General features: G+C 38.1%; 1 protein-coding gene across 1 annotated transcript; it reads right to left on the bottom strand.

Moving 5' to 3' along the window:
• Positions 1 to 1,076: 1,076 nt before the first annotated feature.
• MTMR6 (myotubularin related protein 6) lies at positions 1,077 to 26,440 on the bottom strand. The gene is made up of 14 exons (XM_030463508.1): positions 26,340 to 26,440; positions 21,464 to 21,580; positions 19,344 to 19,506; positions 18,206 to 18,363; positions 17,328 to 17,456; positions 16,171 to 16,305; positions 14,878 to 15,010; positions 13,264 to 13,373; positions 12,088 to 12,213; positions 10,776 to 10,825; positions 9,840 to 10,040; positions 9,009 to 9,143; positions 8,810 to 8,936; positions 1,077 to 7,047 (listed from the first exon to the last, which is right to left on the bottom strand). Exons 1-14 carry the CDS (start codon positions 26,361 to 26,363, stop codon positions 6,787 to 6,789), a joined length of 1,869 nt encoding a protein of 622 aa, XP_030319368.1. The 5' UTR covers positions 26,364 to 26,440; the 3' UTR covers positions 1,077 to 6,786.
• Positions 26,441 to 27,212: the final 772 nt, after the last annotated feature.

Below are 27,212 nucleotides of genomic sequence, written 5' to 3'. Positions count from 1 at the left end.
TAAACTTAGACAAGTTGTAGTTCCAGATAAGTGAGGCAATGCATGCTCCCTGAACCAAGTCCATGAAACAAACTAGCCACACTCTAGGCTAGTCAGAGCTGAAGTTAAACTTAGCTCTTCCCTCCACTTATTTATATATGAAACTCTGCACTTTAATGCCATCCAGCAGCATCCACACATTAGAAGCACATATGGATGAATATGTTCATGCACTTCAGGCACCAGCTACTGCCCCTGGGTAGAGAACCCAACTGAGAGCTGCTGTGAGCGTTCTGGCATGGAATTAAACCTCTCTTCTATGGCTTAGCAAGAGTTTTGACATTTTCCCCTCATGGTCCTAACCAGATTCTCCCATAGTGTATCCTAGCACACAGCCTGCCTCCCTGAAAGAAAGTCACTTGAATAAAAACCTCTAACAAATTAAAGAGAGCTATTTAAGTTGCAACTACCTATAGCAGGAGGGTTCCATTCTGTTACAAAGACCATAATACTGACTCTACATTGCACAGGCCAATGCCCTACTACATTAGTTTTCATCTGTATTCTGAGCAGGAACCACGTTCTCAGAGCAGATCAAGATGGAGCTGGATGTGGGTGAAATAAATGCAAGCAAAATATGGCTGGAAGAAGACTGAGCATTGTAGGAAGTACTTGTTAGGGATAGCTGTAACTACCCTAACAAAAAACAAATCCCATCTTTACTAAATGAAGAATACAGCTGTATAGTCCTAAGAAGACTCGGAACTAAGAGAAATAGAAAACTATTTGTAATACTTAATGGAAATACTGAGAAAAGAGGACGTAGCGTTTTTAGAAAGTTATTACAACCTCCTAACCAGATTTCTTGGAGCATTTGAAAACACTTGTCTGGATTACCAAGTATGGAGTGAATAACATGATGCTGAGCTAGTCTCCCATAGCTAAAAGTTACAGAGTTGCTCAAGAAACTAATAAATAGGCCAAGTCATTTCTGTATTCCATAATCTGCATCAGATACAAACCACCCATAAAACAAAGATTCTATTCAAAGTTTAAGATTCACACAGGTCAAGCAAACTATTTAATGTCCAGTTGGATTGGCAATGTTAAGATAATTTTATTTTAAGCTTTATGGATTTTCAAAACACATACAAATAAAATACTTAGTACAAAATTCCATTTGTTAAAGTTTCTTCAGGAATACACATCAAGCATGTTCCCAGCACACAGGTAAATGGCTTTGTACAGAGAGCATTACACAGAGCAGTAAATGCCAGTGAAACAGGTAGTCTTTACAGATACATTGCAATGAAAACAGTTTTCTTTCCCTTTGCCACACCCAAAACCCAAAATTTTATCCTTTTTAAATTTATTCTTTAATAGCCAGACCTGAAGTTAAAATGTGTAAGTAAACCAACTGTGGAAGTAAACAGGCACTCAGAAGCCCCAAAAGAACAAGCAGTGTTTTTCAAGTTCAGCAGCTCAGGGGTAGAAGTCCCTGAGAGACAGGAAAAGAAAAAACCCATTTTCTTTGATGGGAAGATGTTTGTCAAGGGACACTGCTGACAGACAGCCATAAAAATAAACTGTAGAACTGAATAGTGACAGTAAGACAGAGCAAGGAAACAAATCTGAAATGCTAGGTAATGAGGAATGCCTTTGTGGGGCAGCACAGGACTTCACCAAGGCTGCATACTTGAAAGAAAAGCATTCAGCAGAAATCTATGTGGGTATAAAGCTTGATATGTACATGCTAACCTTGTCATTCAGATGGGAAACACACAGTGAGGTGTCAGAAACTATAATTCCACTTAATTATAAACATACAACTGACCTCAAGTTACTGTATACAAAAGAACAAAATACTGCAACCCCAATTTCAAAGTCACCACAAGGGCATTGAGTACTCAAAGCCAGTAGTTAAAAAAACCACAGATCCATATACATTTTCTGTTGCTTCATGCCAGTGCAGAATTGTTCAGCTACATTTAATAGACCAGGTCATTGAATTCTCTGGGACCTGCTCTCAGAAGCAGCATGCATCTGACCTTCCACTTCAAGTCCCTGAGCCACTGCTGGACATCACAACAGCTCCACTGCACCTACTTTTGACAGCTCATACCCCAGCAGGGCTCTGTTCCTTGCTGCATGCTATGACAAGGGTCCCCAGCTACATCCTTTTCCGTAAGCATATTGTGCATACAGAAGCTACAGCACTGAATTAAAATGCTGTGCTGATTTTCAGTGCTATTTTACATGTAGGCAGGTCAAGCTAGCTAGATCAAACATCAGCTCACCCATGCTGTTCACTAAAGCTGATACCAGCCTTCAGGATAGCAGGAGAAGGGTGCACTACTTCCAGGTTTTTGAAACATCCAAAACATTAAGAAGGTTGTTACATCTGAGAGCTATCAAGAACCACAATAAGCAAGGCTTGCGAGACCATGTGGCAGAAACAGTGAAAGAAGTCAAAGCAGACTTCAGTCTAAAGACCTAATCCCAAAGGCTAATACACATTTCACAAGCAGTGTACTCAGCCTATGATCAGCTACAGGTTTAGAACTATAAGCAACTAAACAAGAGTTTTAAGAGCAACCTTTAAGTTATGACCTAAAGATCTATAAATTGCCACTGTGGATGGATTATCTAGTTGGAAATCAGATTAAACTATCTAGAAAGCAATCATCATGCTTATGTGAGGCCTTCATGCTAGCCATGCTTGCTCAAGAGCAGGGCAGGACTCTAAAGAACAGATGTTGGTAGCATGTGTCCTGTGCTATTTTAGCATCAAATTTCTTTATATTATTTATATCACTTCTTTAGGAGGATAGTAGTTAAGCCAAGCTACCCCAGCACCATTTCAGCCCAACTGTACATCCAGTTATGTGCTTAGTTTACCAGAATGGGAGCAGAAAGTCCCCAGAGAGTTGCTGATGTGTTACGTTATCAAAAGGCCTTAGGAAAACAGCAGCTACAGAGGAAGAACACATCAGTTTCTCAGACAGGCTTTCCCAGTGCCCTTATCCTGAGGAAGGGACATATAAAGCCATCCCAGTTTGATTCGTGATAGAATTCCCTCTAAAACACTATATTAAGGCATTCGTTCCACACAGGGATGTGCAGTTTTATGGAAAGATTGCTGTTCCACTTCTCTGCCCTCCAGACTTCAGGCTTTTGCCCTAGATTTAGGTCACTAGTAATTGGACATGTGTGGATAAATGCATGGGCTCAGTTCAGTGTTGCTTAATTAATTTCTGAGTCTGTTTATTTGGCAGTCATCATGCAAAACAGAACAGGTGGATATTTAAACTTGGGTGGAAGAACACATTATGACAAAAGGAAGCCTCTCAAAAATAAGCCAAACTCTTTTGATAACACTGGAAGAAATATTTCAAATCACCTGGATTACAAAAGTGAAATCAGTTGTAGTTGCTCAAGTGAGACTATCAGCTTGGTTAATTAAAAGGAATTATTTCTCTTTTGTAGCATTTAGATTGGAGAGAAAAGCTCAAGAACAGCACAAAACAGAAAACACCTAAACTTTACCTAGACTTTCTCAAGATGAAGCACAGAGTTGACAGGTGCCAAAGGCTTGCAACTGATGGATCAAAATCAACTACAGCAACTTTCTATCTGGGTCATTGTATTCCCAAGCAACCCAGTCAGTGTTCCAAATAGACAGTAAAGCTGCAACATGACAGGAGTTCTGCTCACTATTTTGATCTGTTTCAGAGACCTTTCAGTAATGTATCTGTCCTTGAAGCAGCACATTCATGATGAAGAAAGGCTCAGTACCTGAAGAGGGACTACAGAAAAGCTGGAGAGGGTCTTTTATGGGGCCATGGAGCAATAGGATGAAGGGGAATGGCTTTAAACTGGAAAAGGATAGATTTAGATTAGACATTAGGAAGAAATTCTTTCCTGTGAGGCTGGTGAGACACTGGCACATGTTGCCCAGAGAAATTGAGGGTGTCCCATCCCTGGAAGTGCTTAAGGCCAGGTTGGATGGGGCTTTGAGTATAGTGGGAGGTGTCCCTGCCCCTACAAGAGGGGTTGGAACTGGATGATTCAACCCAAACCATTCTAGGATTCTTTCACCAAAATAACAATTAAAACTCCTCATGGCCCCAGAATACCTCTGCCACAGATTTTTAGTCAACCTGCTTGATGTTTTTTAAACCCTTCTGGAAGGACAAAGAACAGCCCCATTGTGCTAAATCCTGGCCATCTTGCCCAGGTTTCTGTAGGAGCTAACTTTGCTACCATCTATTTACTTCACTTCACCACAAATCCCATGTGCGTTATGTAGTTCTGGTTTAAGCCCGAACAGCAAATGAGAGGAGACAGCTGCCTCTCTACAGGAACTTCCCTGACTGGGGGCTGAGTTGGCAGAGCTATCTGGACTTTGTAAGACAGCTCTACAAAATATCCTTATAAAACTCTATTCAAATATTAGCCAGAATAAAATGTTTACTTCAGGAAGTATTATGTTTTCATTTTGAAGAAACAGGTTCTATGTCCAAGCAGAAAGCTTGATGGCATTTTAAAGCTGACCTAACATGCCTACCTTGATTTAATAGCAAAAGGAATTGGGATGCATTTTTATAAGTTAACTCTGCCAATGAAAAAGGCCTGAAGACTGCAATAAAACTCATTTTAGCAGTACTGAAAGGGAACAGAACTTCTCTTCAAATGCCTTGTATACAGGGGCACTCAGAAGGTTGTTAAAGTAAAAACAGCATACAGCAACATTTGCAGAAAAGCTTAATATAATCTTTAGTCTATAAACTTTAAACAATAAATATGAAAAGTGTACATGGCACAACAGAGCAGCTAAATATTAAAACAAGTACAAATGGATTAAATTAGCTGTATTATCAGCAGTAAATTTCACTACTGTGATACAATATTAGCTTAATATACAAGATATTTTTCCACATGAAAGCCACAGAACCAAGTTGATACAGAGAGGGAGAAGGGGAGACAAACAACAAGGCACAAAAACCTCTTGCTGCAACCCTGTAAGGCACCACTATACAAACGTGAAACTATCAAAACCTGTAGTGAAGAAATTCTAAATATGTTTAAATGACTGGATAATGTATTTTAAATATGATATTATGATAACATCTTCAGGGATAAACATATTTATGAACCTTTTTTAGGTTTATTATAGGCTCTAAAAAAAACCAATTAGTGAAATGGGTGAACTAACACTCAAATAAAGGAGTCATGGTTAATTTCTCCCAGACAACTTCACAAGTACAACTTGATCATGACTTATACTGGCCTTGTTAATACAGTCCTGGACCCAATATGGTGCAGAGGGAAATGGTGCCAATAATGTCAAATTGTGTGGCACACCAGCATTTTAACAAGAGTCTTGGGGATCAGAATAAGAACAAACTCATTTTCACTTGTCATCAAAAATTATTTAAGAGCAGAGACAAAAGGTCAGTAGCATTAATCAACCCTCATACCCCAGGATCCTAATACCTCTACTTAAGAGAGAGGCACCAGCACTTTATTTCCTTGTTCTGTTATCTGCTTAGAAAATCCATTATCATACAATCTTCAGCAAGAACCTTTTCCCCTAGTAGAAGGTAATGGATATGTCACTAGGCTTACAAAGCTAAGTTTCCCACTTGTTTCTTATGTCCCATGATCTCTACTGCATCCTGCTAGAAGTTTTTGCCCTCTGTCTGTTTATATAAAAATCTCCATACTTAAAACATTCACAAGTTGGACAACTTTTGGAAGAAGAAAAGGGGAGTTCACTAGTAACTAAAATTTTCTTCTAATGAAAGATTTAGGAGGCACTCACTTTCTCACAAGCTTCACACATAACTTCTTTTACTTAGTGACAGGGTCAGTAGATTACACTTCTAAAACTTCTTCCATTCTTGCAACCAGAACAACTGCACACTAGTAATTAATCCAAATGAACCTGACTATTCAGTTATTGGCTAAATTTAGTTTCCTTACATGACACGATTGACTGTACCACTTCAATACCTTGTCACAAATCAAAACCTCTAAGGTCAGACAACCCACAGCTTCAGTGATGCTCAGTCAACTGAGCTGCCAGAAAGGAAAATGAGGCCAACCTATTATGTTTTAAACAACAGAGGAAATGGAAGGCAGAACAGTCTTCAGTGGTAAGTTAACATTCATACAGTTATTTGCTGAAAGTTTGTGCCAGCTTAGGCATGCTTCCTTCCTCATATTCGGTCCTGTTTTAAGGAAATAATTTAAGCAAATACAATGTAAACAGAGTCATGTAGACTGCAATAGTAAAGGACAACAATAGCATTAATTTGACAGGTTTAAGGCCAACTATTTACGATTTGAACCATTTCATACTTTTCATGGCACTTAATAAACTCAAAGTTAGTACTGTGTGACATTAAACAAGGGTATACATATTCATAGCATGTGATATATACACGTAGCTTCAGTTCCTAAAATAGAAAGTTCAAGTTTTCTTGCACAAATCAATTAATGAAAGACCACTTGGGTTTTCCTATACTGAATTTAGTGCAAACTGTCTTCACTCCAAAGACATGCCATTCCTTGATTTTCAGTTGCTACTTACCAAATGCCCCTACTTCTTTTAAAAGACAGCTAGCACTTTTTATTCCTTAACAGAACAGCAAACACTTGACAACTAGCATGCTGTTCTAGTCTATGTTAATGAAATTTGCTGATATACAAATCATGTTTTGGTCATGCAGCACAGACCCATCCTCAAAACAATCCATTTCTTAATTCAATCAGTCTGGAAGAGGAGCACAGTGCCAGATTTACTTAGCAGGTCATCCTGGCCACTCCAAACTCCAAGCTGACAACAGCAGGCTCAGCTTTCGAGAATTCTTCCACGAATTCACTGTAGCGATTGTCTGCTGTGTTGCTGCCCTCTATAGTTCTTACAGCATCATTGACAGGGAGCAGGGGCTGCTCCTTCCTGAAGCACGGAGGGGTCTTCAGTGCCGTGGGAGCAGGATGTGCAGGCTGCTGCTGTTCTTTCACAAGAGCTGCATCTGGCTGCCCGTTTCTCCGTTTTATTTTCTGAAATACAGAAGCAGTTGCTAACAGTGAGCATTGCTGCTTTACTGACAATATTATGCTTTGCTAGGAAGTGAATCCTCTTTTGTTGGTCAACTCTTATTGGAACCTTCTTATTACTGACCTAATCTATGGTATTTAGGGCACTGGATAAGAGAACATTCTCCCACACACAGTTAACAGCAGATGCTACAAGCACTGTACTTTTAAAATCTGCAGCTGAGCAGAAGGCTAAAGGGTTGTCTGTCAATGTCAGTACAGAAGGCTTGACCCTTGTTTGGTTTCTATCATGATGGAAATACTATCCTGATGGGAATACTTTCCCATCAGTATAGGCAGAGGAAGACAGGATTTGGTACTGTGAGCAAACAGGGAGCTTGCTGTAGACAAGTCTCTTGAAGAACAGTTTTATATCTAAGCCCTTATGTCCTTCCTAAAAACTGTTGAAAGACTTCTATATGTCTGAAAAATGCCACTACAGTTAGTTCAAATACAGGAAGAATATATGGAGAAAGAACTTATCTTGCAAGCACTGAGAAAAAGAAGAAAGACTTGGATTAAGGTTTTGTTTTGCTAAAATTCAAACAAAATATAAGTGGAAGCTTGAACTAGTTAACTGAACTGTTTTTTTGATGATGTGTTTGTGCTCTGTTAGAAGTGAGACAGAACCCAGAGACTTTGGTGTCTTGTGACACCAGCTTTTTGAAGATGAAAACAGTAGTGTTAAAGCCTACATCACGATGTGAAACAACAAAGTCTCTTCATCACTCAGCAAAGAAATGTGGGCTCAGGTGAAGTTAACATCTTGGAACAAGGTTCTAGAAAATTCAAAACTGGACTTTTCATCTTGCTCACTCTTCAGCTTACTTTAACTTGAGTCTTTACCTTGCTGCTTCAGTTGCATAAAACCTTTTAAATATACAACAGAGATGTATAACAGTTTAAGTAACCCACATTCATGACATTACAGTAGGATGAGTTTAGCAAAATCTTTCCTCCAGAAAAGCTATATTTCTTCTCTCCCTCCCAAAATAACATACAGGAGTTGTGTTACCATTTCTAGCCACACAAAGAAGTAAAACTGAATCAGAAAACTTTTGCATTTCTTAAAAGATAACATTCTGAAGTTTCATCACCTTCACTGACTATAATGAAGTATCAATGAAAAGCCACTGATTAAGTCCTACTATAATAAATGAAGATACACTGTTCAGTCTTTCCAGACCATTTACTGTTAGAACCTAGCAAAGAACATTCATACAAAACCCATCTCTGGATTTGGCCCTGTCTTTAAATAAGCATTGCAATGGACACACTTCATAATCATGCTGAATTGCAATAGCATGTACCCGCATATGGAGTTAAAAGAGGAAAATACTTACTGCTTCCATATTATTAGCTATAATGGAAATAAAACATTTTCAGTCTCCTTGATTTAGCAACATAGCTGTAGCTGCAGTGGGTGCCTTGCTATCAAAGATAACTTTCACATTAATTTAACCTACATTAAGCCATCTTCAATAACGCTTTGACAGTATGAGCACTTTTATATAATACAGTTCAACAATAAAGCAAAATAAATTGTGCCTAAGAGCAAAACATTGGCTGCACAGTCTGGCATTCAGCACAGAAGCACACTGTGAAAGTCAAAGTCACCATTACATAGAATAAGTGCAAGGCCATAAAGTAGTGACAGTCACGTGAAAGCTAGAGGCATTATTACAATGTGAATTTGATTAACCAGCAAGTCACTTGCAATACTTACAGCTTCCAGTTCTTTAATGTCTTCCTCCAGCTGTTTATTTTGTTCACTCATGTTCATTATAAGATTGAGCACAGATTGCCTGGGATGCATACTTCGATCAAATTGATGGTACATATTTCTCCAAAACCTGCATGAAGCACAGTTTTAACAACAGAATGACAACAAAATGGAAGAGAGACTGTATATAATTTAAACTTACTTAAAATTGAATGATACTGTATTAGGCTCCAAAAGACTTAGTTCTGGAGAAAAGTCTGGATTATACAGAGGATTCTGGTATTTCTGTTGCTCACCCAGAAGGAACGGCCACAGGGAATAAGTCTTTTCTTTTAATCTTAAAGCAAAAAGAGATCAAGGTCAAGACGTTGACTGCAAGCAGAAAACAGAAGCTTTTCACTTCAGTATAATAAACTGAACTTTTTTCAAAAGAGTTACCAGAAGTATTTGTAATATCTATACAATTTATTTATAACACATGCTAACATTTGATAGAACTGTCAGTTTTAGAAGTACTACTAATTATGCCATGGAGGTTTTGCCTAGTTGTAATAAATGTTTTTAAAATACAGTTTGAGACAAACATTAACTGATGAAAAGTTTACAGAAGTTTTCCAACCAAAAGCATTAAGAGACATCCTATTTATAGTTCTAGCTGACAGTAATTAGTCTTGAGCAAGCAAGAATTTTCAGGTTACCTACAAATAGACTGGGGGGAATGAAGTGAAGGGAACTCAAGCTTATCTATTTTAGGGGGGGGGGGGGAGGAAGGGGAAAGGGAGGGAAAAAATAAAAATAAAAAAAAGCCTTAACTTTCCCTATTAAAAATAAGCATGAATTTTTCTCCTAGAAATAAAGACTTTCTTCATCCTATGAAAGTAGAAGAATTATTGCTGTTTCTTGATACAGTCCATGATTTTCAGTACCACCAATTTTGTTTCCATTTACATTCAGAGTTTAAAACGAAGAAAATTCACAGGAGTTCCTAAACTGCCAGAACAAACAAATCACACACTGTGGTATCTCTGCTTACCTTAATTCTTCTCGCTCTTTTTGGCAGTTCCCAAGGAAGTTACCAAATTGGCAGGAATGGACATGTTCATGGATCTGAAGGAGGAAAGCTTCATTGTATTCAAAGGCTTGTGGGAACTGTTCAGTCAGATTCCACACACTTTCCAAAAACTGGGTGAACACAGGTGAGATTTCTTTTGGATCACCATCCAACTGACCACACCTGAAAAAGATTGCAGAAACAGACTGAAACAAGTTTAAGTTAAAATCAAAAAAGTCTTCATTATGCTTATTTTTGAATGAAAGCACAATAATTTGTCACTAGCTTTGTTACAGAGATTAAACACCTAACTTTGAGAACTGGGGCAACTTTTGAATAGAAATAAGTCTATATTTAACCTGTTTTCCTGACTTGCAAGTAATCACACATCTGTATTCAGTACAGAAGAGCAATGTAAGACAGTCAAGGTCCTTTGTGTCTATTATTTCCATAGTCAACATTTGGACTATGCCAACTAAAAGCAAATGAATAAGCAGTAAATAGAAGCAAGGCTATTGTCATAGCTGGTGATAGGCAGATCAAGGCAAAAAAAAAATAATTCTTAAAATACTTCTAAAGGTATGTGTCAGCATTAAAAGGAAAGAAATGTAAACTCACTTTTAAGGATATCAAAACTAAGTGTTTTATATTGCCTAAATAGTTGGAACCCTGCTGCAGTCATGGACATCTGAGAGTGAGGTACCAGGAGCACTACAAATTCAGTTCTAGAACGTAAATCAACTATCCAATAGGTATTTGAATAAAAAGCAATACATTAACTGCATTATCTACTGCAAATAGCTTATTCATTGCAAAATTTCATTGCAGCTGTTTAACAACCCCAAGTTGCCTTTCTTTTTTAAGACTACTGAATTCAGCTCATTGTATACATTTCACTTTATTGGAAGAGTGAACTACCTGTCGGAGAACTTGTGCCCAAAAGAGATCCAATCTTTCTCTATCAAGACCTAGAGGGTAAAACAAACAAACAAACAAAATAACACAAAATCTCATGTAATATGTTACTAAATGTTACATCTATAGTCTTAACAATATATGATATTTTAAATTTGACTCAAAGAAACTATATTAGGAGCAAATATTTGTCACTTTGCATTTCCCTCATTTTCTTGGAATTCTTTCACAATAGATTTTCAAAGCACATTTCAAAACCTAGGAAAAAAGTTTGGTGGGTTGATAATCAGATAACTACTGTTAAGCCAGGCTTGCTTTATACACACTAATCTTGTGTCACTTCAAAGGAGGATAATTTACCAAGCTCCAAAAAGCTGCAAAGTGTAGGAAAGATTTTAGTATTGCATTCCTGCTATCACAGCTTCCACTGAACTGCACAAAATATACCTTGTAATATTTTATAACAAAAAGTTTGTTAAAAGTAGCACTAGCTTGTTTTATAATTTCAGTCACAGTACCAAGCACCAAAAGAAACACAGGACTGCCTGCCCATTGCACTTCTACCAGAAATCTAATTGACAGCTAGTACAAAAAAAAAAAAAAAAAAAGAAAAGCATAAATATTAAGCAATTCCCCTTAAGATTATACACATTCTCACTATTCACAAGACATTAATCCTCTTCTAAATCCTCAACTTCACTTTCGTTGCTTATAATACTTGTGACAGTTCTAGCTAATACACAGAACTAGGTTTATGTACTGTCTTTCAGAGGTCCCATAATACCTTGTGTCAGCACTGTACAACACCGTTGATTCTCCTACTCTAAAATTTGGAATAATCACAACAAAATTCCTTTTCCTCTCTACAGAAAGATTAAGAAAGTTAGATTGTTTAAATATCTGCATCACTGGAGGAGTCATTTTTAGATTTTAATAACGTAGATTTTAATAACATTGACTTTGGGACAAATGATAAAAGCACAGAACTGCTCTAATTGCATAGATATATCCTAGACAACCATTTTGCAATCCTTGTATTTCATAGGTAAGTGGCTTTTTGGATGCAGAAAGAAATCACTGAACATTTCACCACAGTGCCTAAGCAATCTCCTATTTCTATTTCAGTTTTTAGATTGTAAATAAATGGTTCTCAAATAGTTCTAAATAATAGTAATAATAGTTCTAAAAGGAAGATACTACAAATCTTGTAACTCCAAAAAGCAATCAGTATGTTGCAGTGCTCACTTTCACAGTCAACAATTTTACATCCTTTGTTTCCCAAGGAACAACCCAAACAATGCAACAGCCAGCTTACCATGAATCCTCTGATTGTTCTGTAATAGGAATCTAGCAAGAGAGCTCCAAGAGAGCAGACTTGGGAAGTCCTGTCCCAGCCATCCGAGCAATGCACCAATACACTTGCGCTCTCAACCGCTACTGCCTGCAAAAGAGGGTTCCTTTGTAGTGAATGTTCCATTCTAGACAGATATCAAAATATATTTATAAATACAAAAGCTACAATGTTTATCCCAAACTTGCACCATATGCCATTTAATTTAACAAAGCCGGAATATCTTTTTTCCATGAGGAAAGAATTTGATACTATCAGAAAGCTTGGTATTTCTCAGAATGGAAGCATACAAAATTCCTTATTGCAGGAGGCAACTAAAACATCTTTAGTGACTCCCAGTTATCTTTCTACCCTTCATAGAACCAAGCTTGTAAAAACCCTTTGCAATGCATACTAAAAAAGAAGTAGACTATACATTACAGACCAAAGAGGTTAAAAAATAAAACAAAGCCACACCATTAAATATTCTCACTTGTTCATCATTATAATACATAACTCATGGACTGGAAATTAACTTCAGCTAAAAATTCAAAATTCCCATTAGTCCAAATATTTTAAGGGGAATCATCCACTTTTAACTAAAGTTAAATCCTTATTTCACCTAATAATAAAAAAAACAAAACAAAACCACCTTTTTTATCCTTTCCCCAGCCCCACTCAGGTCAAGCCTTTGGCTTTACAGCTGCCTGGCAAAGGCACCTGTTCTTTGGGATTCTTCATAAAGAATCCTGTTTCCTTGCTATATAAATTCAGCATAGCAAATTCGGCTTCTCTGCAATCAGTGCCCCAGGAATTCTGTCTTCCAGCACACATTAAATAACAGTTTGCTCCATGCACCTCCAAACCCATTACACCTTTAAAAAATACCTAAAAGAACCAAGGATAATAAGAATGCCTTCATCTCCCAATAAAGTGACCAAAGCATTCAAAAAATCCCAAAACATTGGCTGGCATATTTAACATATCCAATCAAAGAAACAAGTAATACTTTAAAAAGTATATCAGATGGATCAGTATACACTAAGCATCTACTTCCAAAAAGGTCAGTTGCAGAATTTTACACACAACATAATATTAAGTAGTTTTTTTCCTCATAGCAAATCAATTTGCCATCAAAAGCAGCAGCAGCATACCAGTTACCTTCACTAGGAAGACAGCAGCATCCAACACAGCTTTGATGTGACGCAACCATCCCGAATTCTCCAAACCAGACAAAAAGTCATTGACAGACAAACCTTTTGTGCCACTGACTGAAAGAAAGCAAGAGTTAGGAAGCCATAAGCCACTGCATTTATCTATACCTTGCAATGGAGAAGGAAGAATAATGCATATAGCTTTCAATGCCCTATGCTGTAAGCTCAAACTTTGAGATAGGAAATAAAGATGCTTCTACTTTAGACTGCCACTCAGCAGAACTGTAGAAAATTTATACAGATTGAACAGAGGTAGAAAAACTGTATTTATTCACCCAAAAATCTTATCTGGAGAGCAACTATACACATTACTCATTTTGTTTCAATTGAGTTTAAATAAACTAATCCTCCACTAGACAAGCAAAAAATAAACCACATTCCATTGTCAATGAAAGCTACTGAAAAATATTTGTTAGGTACAGCTGGCAGGATGCCAAGTCAAATTGAAGGAAAATGAAGTTTGTGAAGCTTAACTGTGATGCACACAAACATGCTGCATCTGACATTGTCACTTAGTAGCAGGCCTCTTTAAAAAAAATAAATCAAGATTTACCAGACAGTTTTCTAGAACTGAAGAAGATACTAGCAAAAGAATCTTAAGTTCAGGCTCACTCTGCTCACCTTTCCTTTCAATAAAGTATGTGCAGGAATAACCACAAAAACACATATTATCAAAGCTCAGTAGTATCCCATACAGAGTGCCTGAAGAACAGGTTAGCAGCAGATACAAGCTCAACTAGAGTGAAGTAAGACTACACCACTAGTCTGTAAGATTTCTTGACCAACACAGTCAGAAGTCTTCATCAAAACAGGCTTCCATACAAGTGTAAGCCTTTTCCATGACTGGAAAAGTTTGCATAATTTTACAAGACAAATACTTCATATTTGCAATGTTTGACAGAAGTGGAAGCCTGATTTCTGCAACTGCACTCTAACCTCAGTATCAATACTCCACAAATTGTCTTGAACTTGTTTTCTGCTCTTTACCTAATACAGCTCTGCCTCTCCACTTTCATCACCATGTGGCAGGCAGCAGTATGGTGAAGTGGTTCACTTTTCCCGTGTCCCTCTCTACACTGTCAGATGGACCTACAAACACAGAAGTGTCTCAGCAGACCAAAAAGCTCAAGTTTGGTACAAACCATAACCTTTTTGTGAATTTTGTGGAACTAAGCACTCCTCGAAGGATCAGTACTCTGTATATAAAAGTGTACATACACTATCTTGTGCATTTATATTACACAGGTGTGTAGACAGGCATGTATACCTGGGAAAACACACAAGTCTTTCCCACAAACCACTGACATACTACTCAAGTTCACCCAAGACAAAAATGCCCATCACTTAATTTTCTTCAAAATAATTCCATTCGTTTGGTTTACAGTTTAAAGGCAAAGTTTTGAGGTAATTCATTACCACAGAGCACAGCAAACTAGTACCAAACATAGAGCTGGGATAAAACATTGAAATATCAATACAGTTTGTGAAAGCTATTACTAAAGATTTGAGAAGAACATCATCCTATATTGATATAAACTATTATAGAACAATTAGAACATACCTTCCAGAAGTTTCTGTAAGCTGGATCTCATTACGTGAATATTTTCAATGCCAACAAACTGGAACCTAATGTTAGAGTAGTTGTCTTCATTCTCATAGCCCTTACCAGCAGCTCTGTTTGCTATTGCATTAAGCTTGAAAAAAAACCACACAAAACAAAACAAGCAAAACAAAACAAACAAAAAACACAGAAAAACAGTACTTGAATTAAAAATCTCAAATTAAGAAACAGAGGTCATGCAAGTTCAATGAAATACTCTGTGAAAAAAAAACCACAAGAGCACATACAGGTTCTAATTAATTACAAATTTATGACAAATCAACTTTAAAGCATTCAAGTACAGGAAAGACATGGTACATAAAAAGCAACATATTTGGAGCCAGCATATCTGAGTATTACATTTCATTTAGTAATGTATTTTTCTCTCCTCCATAGTCACACCAACAACAGTTTACTTACTCCCAAACATTTTTGAGCAAAGACAGTATGAAGCAATTAACCTAAAAAAACCCACAAGTAAAAATCAGCCTTAACCATACTTGCACTTTCCAGGTATCCTAAAAATGTCAGTTTTGGGAGCTAGAAGCTAATAAATTGCTGCAGCAATAAAAATTATAGCTATAAAATCCCCACAGCTGGCTCAGTTTCAGTCTGTCAGACAGACCTAATGTTGAACCCTGATAAAAGTTAAGTGCAGATACCACAGTGTAAGATTTTCACTTTACATTATTGTTTTCCAGCTCCTATGTTCAGAGATTTGAGCTAAATGAATTACAACTTAAATGCAGATGGTCTAAAGAGGGAGTTTCCCAACACAGACCAAAACCCAAACATAATTCAATTTAATTAGATAGGGATTTAAGTATGACCTTGGAACACTACAACAGAAACTTCCCTACTTCTCCTTAAGTCAGACAGCAACAGAAGTCTTCACAGAACATTTACAGAGAACAGATTACTCTCTCCCACTCTAAAATCCCAACACAGCCCATAATTTCATTAATTTAATTTCACACAGTTACAATTACTGGGATCACACTCAACTAATCATTTATGTCTTAAATACATTTTTAAATGCATCTCCCCAAAAGTTCACTAGCATATTCAGTGAATTCTAGCTCAGTCCTGAGAGCTGTTCAACACCTGAATGCAGAGACTTAACTTTACCTATAAAGAACACTTTTGCCCATGATTGAGTCATATGTAACTCCAAATTTCTCAGAATAAGACTGCTTTGGTGCACTGTAATGTTCAGAAAGAGAGAATATTCTGTAGAACCTGAAGCACACACACCTTTGGCCTGGTGTCCATGACGTACATGTAGCGATTTGAAGGATTTGCTTTACTGATGGCTTGCAACATGTGCTCATCTTCCAGGCACCTGGCACTGAAACCTGAGAGAGGTTGACTGCATCTGCAAATTGCAGCCTGTCACAGAAAACAAAGAACAAATTAGTGTCAGTTTAATCTCTGCAGTTAAAATGCTTTGCAAAATTCTAAAAATACACTGAAACAAATTGTTTCACTTGGCAGACAACAGCACTAAGCTGAAAAAAGTTCAGGTGTTCCAATTTTTAAGTGTATCACATGCAGGCCCTCAAGCACAGTACCTAAAACTTCAGTCTAAAGGCTTATAAAAATATTTTTTCAGGTTCATTTACAAGGGCAAGGTACAAGCTTATATAATGGACTTTCCCCAAGTATAAAAAATAAAAAAGTATAGGCTGGAAAGCAAGTTGTTTTCCTGGTATAAAATGAATTATGCTACACTGCTACAAGTATGATTTTATTACATGAGACAATAACATTGTACTTGCAACTTTCATAATAAATTTTAAATTATATATTGTATTTCAGAAGGCATCAGGTACATCTTCCATACAGTAATTACACCCAGATGCATCTAGCAGCTTAACACTCATCCTTCATAAATTCAACTCAGTAAAGTGACAATCCTCCTGTCCCTTCAAAGCTAGCCCCTAGCCAAGAGGAGCAAATGCTGCTTTATACCATTCTCTACCAAACCCTGCAAAATCTCTCATCTTCCAGTTCTTTTTATCTTGAGAATTCCTCCTCAATCCTATTCTTGTTGTTGTTGTTTTTGTTTGGTTATTCATGTTTTGTTTTGTTTTTTTAATAAAACATTTTGACCTAGCAAATTTTATTCTTGTAATAAAGAAGACTGCTTGACAAAAGACTGTCTTAAAGGCCACTTTGTGAGAAACTTAAGATATTCAACTGATTATTGACAGATTTCTTTTAAACTGGCTTAGTGTAATTCAGCATCCTGTTAGACACCACTATCATCAGCTGTATTTAACATTTTCATGAGTTATACCATTCTCATGCAGGTCACTGGACTCATTTCCTTACCTATCCTGAACTACTTACTGCCAAGTGTTGACAAATACTTTTCAGTACACATGCATTCAGAGAAAGATACACTATACCTCTTTATTTTTATAATAATATGACAACACTGGGAATCTTCCTTTGCTTCTGAACTTGGAGCTGCCAACAATTATGGGTTTGCTTGCAGTTCTGGGAACATAAAGTTCTCTAGGATAGGTTTCACAAATCTGAAAGGCACAGATACACAACAAGAATTTTATGTGCAAGGTACAAAAATTATCCTAGTTTTATCACATTCAGTTTTTGAGATGTTAGGTGAAATAAGTGAAAGGATAAATGGTAACACGGCTTTCTACATACATGGAAATAGCTCGGAATAGGAGACAATCTATGAATAAAAGTAGTACAAACTAGTATCCAAGTTACACAACCAAGCACTGGTGGAAAGCTCTATTATACTAGAGCTCACCTCTCAAGAATTCAACTCTTCAGTAGAAAAGCTCAGAAAGTGTCTAAACTAACATATAGAAATAACTTCCCTCTTTTTTGTATTTGTGAACTACAACGTAAGATGAAACCCAACCTGGGAATCAACTGCACCACCACAGTCACTGTCTCCTACAGACAACACTGCAAATGCTAAAGTAGAATCCTTCTCAGGGAAGAGAGGAAACAAGGCTGCAGAGTACCAGAATTGCTGGGGCTGGGCTTCAGACAGGTAAGTATTCTCCAGAAACATTCCCAAAAGAATACATGCATCCATGCACACATTCTCAATGATGTCTTTGAAAAAACTCAGTCACAAAGTTGTGCAATTGCACACTGGTTAAGGAGTTAAATCTCTCCATGTACATGTTTTTACTTGTGCTGCAAGGCAAAGAATTTCATAGCATTAGACTGGTTTCTAAAGGACTAGAGTCAGAGGATAAAGCAGAAACATATGCAGAGCAAAACATGTTTCCATTACAACACTGACCTTATAATCACGATTTGCATCAGACAACTGCCAGTTAGCATTTGGCACTCCCATTCTCCTATATTCTTCTGCTAGATCAATAAGCTGCCAACCTTTGACTTGCTCTGATTCATTTTGTTTTGGATTATAGGAGAAGGCATATAGTTCTTCGTATTTTGCTAAGGGGTAAAATAAGAGACTATGTAACGAGTTGTGCCCAAAATGTCAGAGTGGACAAAGGCAGTAAAGAAGACAACTCTTGTGCAGAGGAAGCCTCAGGCTTCAAGATTCTCATAAGCAAAACTACATAGATACTGGACCTTCCCAAAATATTTATTCTGCAACTATCATACAGTTAATTGACACACATGCAGATATTAAGTTAAGATTGCCTATGGGAGCTTTAAGTGTGCTTGACCTTTTCCAGCACAGACATTTAGAAAGCCCCAAGAGCAAAACTGAAGTAACAAAACTAAGAATGACAAAATTAACAAACAAAGGCAAAAATACTAGAGGACTTGAAGAAAGCTAAAGGCATGAACAATTTTAGGAGCTAAGAACAAACTTTTACATCTCCTGAGCACTAAAATCAGTAGGTTTCGAAGTTTCCCTTAAAGTAGAAAATATTTGAAAATACTTTGTTTTTCCTTTTACACCATTCAAATGTCAAAGATGATGACATTTTACATTTTTCTAAACAAGGCAGAAAATGCAATGGACCATCCCAGGTGACAGAAGTTTCCTGTAAAACTGAATTAGTAGTGCTACTTTAGCAGCAAAGCGTCAACTTTATTTTTGAAACTGCAGGAAATCAGTTAACAAGTTAGTATTTACATAGTAGCATTTTATCTAAGAACACACCAATTAATAGACTATACATATTTATAGTCTCAGTTGTAACACTAGAAATGCAAAAAAGCACAGGATCTTGCATTATCTTAGTGAGAATCAGTGACCTACAAAAGCCAGACAACACATCTTCTGAATTAGTATGCAGATTAATAATAATTAAAAAACTTTTAGAAACCAAATCCATTTAAAATATTTTTAAATAATGCACATTTAAAAAAATATAAAAGCCATGGATTTCTGCCTGTTTCCCCACCCTCAGCTACCAACTTGTAAACCCAACAAATTCTTTTACAGTTAGAAATATTACCTGTTCTTGACAGCTGAAGCAAAGAGTTATAGATGTCATGACAATCTCTTTCTCTGGGAACAACAAAGTGAACTATCCTGAAATTCTTGCACTGGATGACAAGGGGGCAGCCAGATGTAGTCAAGGGAAGTTTTTCCACAGCTGCAATGTGATGATGTAATATCTGTAGCAAACAAGAACTCAGTGTAAGCATGCTGACAAAAAATAAGAACAGCACACTATTTGCAAGAGCAGATATAAGCAGATATAAGATATAAGAGCAGATATATTAGGTGATGATGAACATAGATTTTGACTAATTTTCTCAATAATTTAATTATTAAAAGGAAGATGTTTAGAAGAAAAAATCCAAGACTTGCATTTTGGTCAGAGTCCTGTAATTTGTCTAAATTTAATTTTTATCTTCCCTCGTATTTTGGAATGCTATCTAATGCTTTTAACAGTAAATATCCTTCTAAATTAAAGTGAGGAGCAAGACCCCACTGAAGCTGTTACATCCCCTTCTGTAACTTTGCTAACTGACAAGCATATATCTAAGCAGGTAAGATCCAAACATGGTAACTTAAATACCTCCAGGAACATACTTCAGAATTTTCAGGTAAAGTAAGCAAGTTCAGGAAAGTAACTCCAAATATAAAAGATTCAGAAGATGTTGAAGATTTTGGAATTTCAGTATTTAATGTCCACAGAATGAATAGTAAATAAGAAAAACCATCTCCTGTATTAGCCACTGTGATATGTAGACATGGAAAGTCTCTCAGCTAAATGCCTTTCAACCACTTCCACAGAAGATTGTCACAGTAATGACACACAAAAGCCCACCACAGACTTAGATGCATGGCAAATCTGCACAAAATTCAGAAAAATACACGGGAAACTAACAGCTATTAAAGTGAGCAAGAAAGACACAGACACATTACCTCAACTGAACAAGATGTTCTTGATAGCACTTCAATTACCCCACTGAAGCAATCATCTCCTCTTAAATATTGATCAGAATTAGACTGGCATAGGAAAACTATTCTGCCAAATATGCATTTACAAAGAGACTGTATCTTGGAGACATTATCATAATTATACTTAGTACTTACATTATCATCACAGAAATGCAATTCTCAGACTATAGGTTCAATTTCCCCAGAATGAAACCTTTTAACATTGTGCACAGGGAGATCCAAGTAATGCTTATGAATCATATTCTCCCCAGTAAGCCATCCAATATGGAAGGATAACATTTGTTTTCAAGACTGTACATGGTATCCAGATACAAATAACTTTTTCTTGAAAGCACTATTGAGGCTTCTAGTCAGACAATTAGGATACATGATTAAGGGTAACCTAGAAAAACACACCCTCAGGTAATACAATTAAAAAAAACAAAAAACAAAAACAAAAAAACCCCAATGAAATTTCATCCAGGATGATGGTGGTAGACTGAAGGCACTGAACTCACTCTGGTAGCAGCTGGGCTGCAGTGGAAGCCAGAACTTCAAGACCATGTGCCACCAGGGCACTAAGCAGAAAAAAATACCAATTTCTGTACTAGTCAGCTCTGATTAGACAACATCAGTAGTGGTCAACAAGAAGGTACAAACCCTCCAGAATTCTTTCATTCCATAGATGAATGCTTGGAAAGAAACAGCTGCTTACCACTCTAAAAAAGGGCATGGGATCTTCAGTATTTCACCAAGGCCCCAGATCGTTGGATTTTTGTGTCTCCTTTAACTTAGGCAGGATCTAAACAAGCTAACACAGAATTTTTAAACCTGATGCCTAAACTATGCAGCAGTCTCCCTGCCTCTGAACTGTAGTGCAAGTCAGTTGTTTAAAGAAAACTACCGTGCATTCACTAAGTAATGCAAGTGAAGGCTACAGAGGAAATTCTAGCAGCTTGAAGAGAAGGGAGCATGTTCAACATTACCTGCTTATGAAGCTGCAGAAGTGTCATGCAAGAGTATAATCTGCAAATCATTAACTTATTATGGGACACCATGAAAGGAGGGTGTAAACAATAACCTATACCATAGATGAACATTTTGGTAAACAAACTCAACCTTAGATCAGGAAGAACAAATACATCTGAAGGACCCATGCTTTTGAGCCACAAACGTTATCCTTACCCACGTTTCTCTCTGGCTTGAATCTATGAATAACAGATGTGTTGCTGTGAGGTATAGAGTTCCCGTCAGAGACTTATTGCTCGTGCTGAACCTATCTAGTAATTTCACTTGTTCTACCTGTAAGAAAAAAAAGAGGAAGGGGAATAAAATTAATTTTTTGCAGGACCTAGAATATTAACTTCGCAAAAGCTTTTTCAGTTTGTGCAATAATTCTGAAGATGGTGAAAAACATAATGCAGCACATATAAGGCCATTCAGGCCAAACTATTAAAAACGCACTAGTGGTGACATAAGCTTTGAAAAGACTGACTAGTTAAAAATCTCCTGTTTCAATATAAAAGTGCACCATGAAAGCACAAGGTTAGGCTCATTCTGATTACTTATTCCATATACATAACTATTATAGTTATTAACTAGTAAAAGAGACAATAGCATTGAGTGGATTTTTAAATAATTAAGAACAATGCATTAGTAAGCTTTTAAACTGCTTCCCCACAGTACAGCAAACACACACTAACAATTTCCTGTTATTGAGGTGCCAGCTCTGAATGAATTGCTGATCTCAGCAATTGGCTGTCTGCAGACTCAAAGCCATAAAGATTGTCCTCCTGACTTCAGTTTTAGATATCAGCTGACTTTTATATCATACCCAGCTTTAAAAATCTCAACCACCATAACCTTGCCTCATAGTCAAAATGCATCTTAATGAAATGCAAGCATTATACTAATAATTACAACAACCTCCTAGAAATTCAAGGACTACGCTGGCATTTGCAGTAGTATTTCAAGCTGAAGTCCTTAAAGGGCAGATTTCTCCCCCTTGATAGCATTAACACTCTTATCTTGATCCTATGGAAAAACAAGTGGAAAAATCACTATGGAAAAATCACTTTCAAAGAAAGTGATTTCTAGATAGCCGGCACTGTAACTTCATGGGCTCCACAGTGTGCTTTATTTGAAGCAAACACCTCATGATTCTTTTTGTGCAACAAGAGGAAAGGAGCATGGCAAATGGCTTATCTCCCTGCATTCCTCTTTCTTGGCAGCAAAGCCTCATTAGTGCCAAGTTAAAGCTCTCATGCTTGAGGCTTGATGCTACTGCCATTGAATGCATCGCAGACCTCCAAAAACTTCCCCTCTACCAAGACCAGCATCCAGATGAGGTGACTAGAAGAGACCTTATCTACTGAACTGATGCTAAGCTGTTCATTTCACGTGCAAAAACTTAATTAAACTAAAAGCACATTTAAAGCACTAAATTTTTCTTTTCAATACAGGTATTTCTTACAATCAAACAAGACCTGATTTTAGTGTTTGAAGTTAGAAAAACAATTTGATGCATACAAACCAGAATGGAGATACCAAAAGTCAGTGTTACTATGATATTCTAGATTTCTATAGATAGAAAAAACAGAAAAACAAACAAAAAAACCCCCACAACATGGAAGCTACATGAACCAGTACCTCACAACACACTATGCTGCAACTAGCAAGGTATCAGTGTTCAGATACAGAGTATCTGATATAGCAGAGCCAAATGCAGACTTCACTTCGGGCAGTACTGCCATGGCAACTGTGCAGGTACCTGGCACTGCATCTCCCCAACAAATCGAGAAATACACAGAAATTGCTCCCATTTTGTTCCAATAATACAACCACAAAATCCCAGCATGCAAAGTTCAATTCCCCTCCACATTGCTACATACTACTCTTAAAGCTTTATTTCTATGGTAGATTAGGCCAGACATTACTGCTTCAGCTTCCTCTTACACACGTGAAGTCTTCAAGGATTCTGAAACTTAAGTTCTATATACACTTGAAGACAGAACTTAGGTTTAGAACCTCCACAGACATGTTCATTTAAATTTGACCCAAATCAGCTTTAACAGGCAGTTAGGAAGATACTATTTTGTTTTGGTTTGTTTTAAATTATCAAGTTCAGCAAATCCTTAGTTACAAAAAAAAGCCGTTTTGAAGAAAATATGTTTACAAGACTGAGGCTGAAGTCAGCTATTGAGTTTTAGCACATCTTTAAAGAGAGAACATTTAAGTAGTTAGAAATGACATTCTGACAATATGGAGTACTAATTAGCAAGTTTTTAAGCCAGTGAGAATTCAAATAGTTGCCTCAATATATATAATATTTACAGTGAAAGAGTCACTGAACAGATTACTGGGACTAGAGGTTACAGATTAAAGGCAAAAAACCCAAAGTCTTTCAATACAGATGACAAGCTGGAACAGAAAGGAAGGCTAAAACTATACCTCTGAAGTCTTGCATTAAAATGATGAAGGATTAAATTACAACAATTAAACCAAGACCAAAAAAAAAGTAGTTCATAATTCCAAGATTCTTTTATTAAAACTTCGTATGACATACACTGAAATTAAAAGAAACTTGTCTTCCATGTATAAGTTTCAGTCTTGCAAACAAACTTCAGATTTAGCAGTCAAGCTAATGAAGACTTTCCATCTCCAGCAGAAAACCTATCAGTCTTTTCACTAAAACAGATTTAACTTCAAATATACAAACAGACTTAACTGAAAAAATTCCAGCCTTTTCTATTATACTTTCCTTTAAAACATTTTTAAGGACACTTTAGTCCTAAAGCTTCATTGCAAAACTGCAATATTCTTGTTATTTCACCACCACCACTTATGATGTATTATGAACTGGTTTTGATCATTTGTTGCTACTTAATTATATATTCTCAGACAAAAGTGATTTTTAAGCTGACCTCATCCCTTTATTCAACATCTTTCATGAAAAAAGATGAACTTTATTTCAGGTACCTGTGCTGGCAGTTCTAAGGCAACTTTATCTCCAATATTTCCGGCACATTCAAGTTTGAGGAGGAATGAAAACCTATTTTGTCTCCTTCTCTGAGGGATGACAGCTTCCCTGCAGAGCAGTTAATATGTGCAAGACTGTACTTCTACTTCAATTTTATTCTACTGTTACTCTAATAACACAAATAGAAAAAAAAATGTGAAGTGTTGTAAAATTTCTAGAAAAGATAGATGGGTCTCAAAACAGAAGGAATTACATCTAGCTTGAACCTAGACATACACTGAACTTTTAAGGCTCACAGTGCAGGCCATACTTTGGTTTCCTTGGTTCCTATACCTCTAACACTCATAATTATCACCACCTAGGATACATGCATTTTAATCCACCTGAATATTCAGAAAACCAACTGCTTACAAAAAGCAAAGCAAGCATCACAATTATAACCAAAAACTCACACTATTTCCATCCAGGAAAGCAATTTTTTTAGAATGGATAATTTTTTTGTCTGAATACTAAAAATAATGGCTTCAAGTAGCAAGCCTGGTAGCTTCTAAGATGTGTTCAGAGCTTTTTTCTCTCAAGTTATATTGCTACATAAAGTATATTTTCCCCAGCAGGGGCCCAAAACCAGGCAGAAACAAAATGACTTACAAATGCAAAGCAGTCAGTGATCTGTCACCTTTCTCGTCTCAGTTTCAGGTTTGAAACTTAAACAGCTACTCAGATCATCCAGAGACTTCAGTTTTAGTCTAGATTTCATTTTGAAATTAGCTATTGACTGTAACAATACCATATGAAGTTCCCAAAGAAGGAGTTTCAGGATTGTAAGCAAAAAGGCTGATAAAGAAACCCTTCTTTCATTCTGTCAGCTAGATGAGAGATTACTCCATATAGAAAACTTAAGTGTCATTAACAGCAGCTTCAGAGGCCTTCCTCCTGTTTCATGTGTACACAGACAAGTATATATGAAAAATAAAACCAGCTGTACACATTTTATATAAGATTATATAAGCTATTACTCAAAAAATTTAAAAGCTTGCTCGTTTGTGCAATTATTGGACATAAACCTACTATCTGGGGCCAAAATATGACCACCTATTATCTCCACACATCAAATTATCCGGTTGACAGTCAGAATTCCAGGAACCAATCACTTGACAATCTCCAGGACCCAACAGAGAGGGGCAGTCTTTTCAGCAGCCCTCACAGCCAGGGCTGATGAGCAAGAGGAGCAAAAAATACTGTCAGAAATATAATCCTATAAAATCTGTGCCTTAAAAGTTTACTGAAAATTATTTACAAAAAGGAAATAGACGTTTCCTCTTTAAAAAACATCTGCTATAGACGAAAAACAATCTAACAAACCAAAACCAGGCAAAACCAGACAAGTTTAAAACAGTAAGTGCAGCTTAGCTATCTATCTCTTTACTAGCCTAACACATTGCACACATACTAATATTTTGCGTTCCTTTAAAAGGAAGGAGAAAACAAAAACAAAAAGGGTTTTCTCAACTGATTTGCCTCCAAAACTAGGAACAGCACAGAACCGCACCACGAGTACAACAGCCAACTGCGATCCCTTCCCGCTGCTCCTGCTGCTCCCCACCCCTCCCGCACCAGCAGCATTTCCAGTGTCTTCCCCTTATTACCGAGCTGGTTCCTTCTAACGGGCCCCCACGGGGGAGCACCCACCGAGGTCCCCACGGGAGCTTTTATCCCTCTCAGCCCCCCGGTTCGGAGGGGGCCCAGCCGAGAGGCCTCCCAGAGCAGCAGTGCCCGGGGAAGCCTCGATACAGACGTCCCCACCGTCCCACCGGGACACCCCCAGCGACACGGGCCGCCCCGCAGCCCCTGGTAGGAAGGCACCAGCTACAAAACGCAAGGGGAACGAGGAAAACAACGCCCTGGCCCACGGTGACAGCGGCGGGATAGGGACACACCCCTCCGAACAGGCCCTCCCCACCCCACAGTCACCGGCACGGGCAACGCTGCCGCCCCCCTGCGCGCCTGTCTGCCGGCCGCTACCCCCTTCCTCGGGAAGCGCTGCCCCGCCCGACGCGGCGGAGGGAGGCCCAGGGCAGATACCTTGGTGGTGCGGATGTGCTCCATAGCGGCTCCCGCTCGGCTGCTGCTGCCGCGACACTGCCGGGACGGGGCGGCCGTCACCTAGAAACGCTTCCGGGGCGGGGCCACCGCGGGGCGGGGCCACTGCGGAGGGGCGGGGCCAACCCGGAGCCGGCTCCTTGCAGCGCCCCCCTGCGGCGGGCGGCGGACACGGCGGAGGCAGCGCCGAAGCGGGGGAATGAAAGGAAGGAGCGGGGAAAAGAAAGAGCGGGGAAAGGAAGAAAGACTCTGGCTCCATGCTCTTTTGCACCCTCTTTTCAGGTATTTATCTGTGTTAGTAAGATCCCCCAGAGCCTTCCCCAGGCTGAGCAGTCAGTCCCAGGTCACTCAGCCTTTCCTCATTGGAGAGGTTTTCCAGTCAAGTACACAAAGTTGTGGCCCCACCAGTGCTGAGCAGAGGGGAAGGATCACCTCCATCCACCAACTGACAATGCTTTGCCTAATGCAGCCCAGAATGGCACTGGCCTTCTGTGTGACAAGGACCCACTGATGGATCATGGTCAAATTGATGTCCACCAGGACCCCCATCTCCTTGTCATCCAAGCAGCTTTCTTGCTGGGTGGCCCCCAGAATATACTGGTGCCTGGGATTGCTCCTCCCCAGGTGCAATATTTTGGACTTCATATTTTTCCTTGTTGAACTTTATGATGTTCCCGTTAGCCCATTTCTCAGCTTGTCAAGATTCCTCTGTATGGCAGCACAACCCCCTAGCATATCAGCCACCCCTCTCAATTTGGTGTCATCAGCAAACATGCTCAGGGTACTCTGTGCCCCACCATCTATGTTGATGAAAAGTTGAACAGGACTGGACCAAGTGACTCCTGGGTCATTACT

Source organism: Calypte anna, chromosome 1 (assembly GCF_003957555.1).
Source record: "Calypte anna isolate BGI_N300 chromosome 1, bCalAnn1_v1.p, whole genome shotgun sequence".
Lineage (NCBI taxonomy): Eukaryota > Metazoa > Chordata > Aves > Apodiformes > Trochilidae > Calypte > Calypte anna.
Note: the sequence above shows the minus strand (reverse complement) of the source record. Positions and strands in the feature narration are given on the sequence as shown.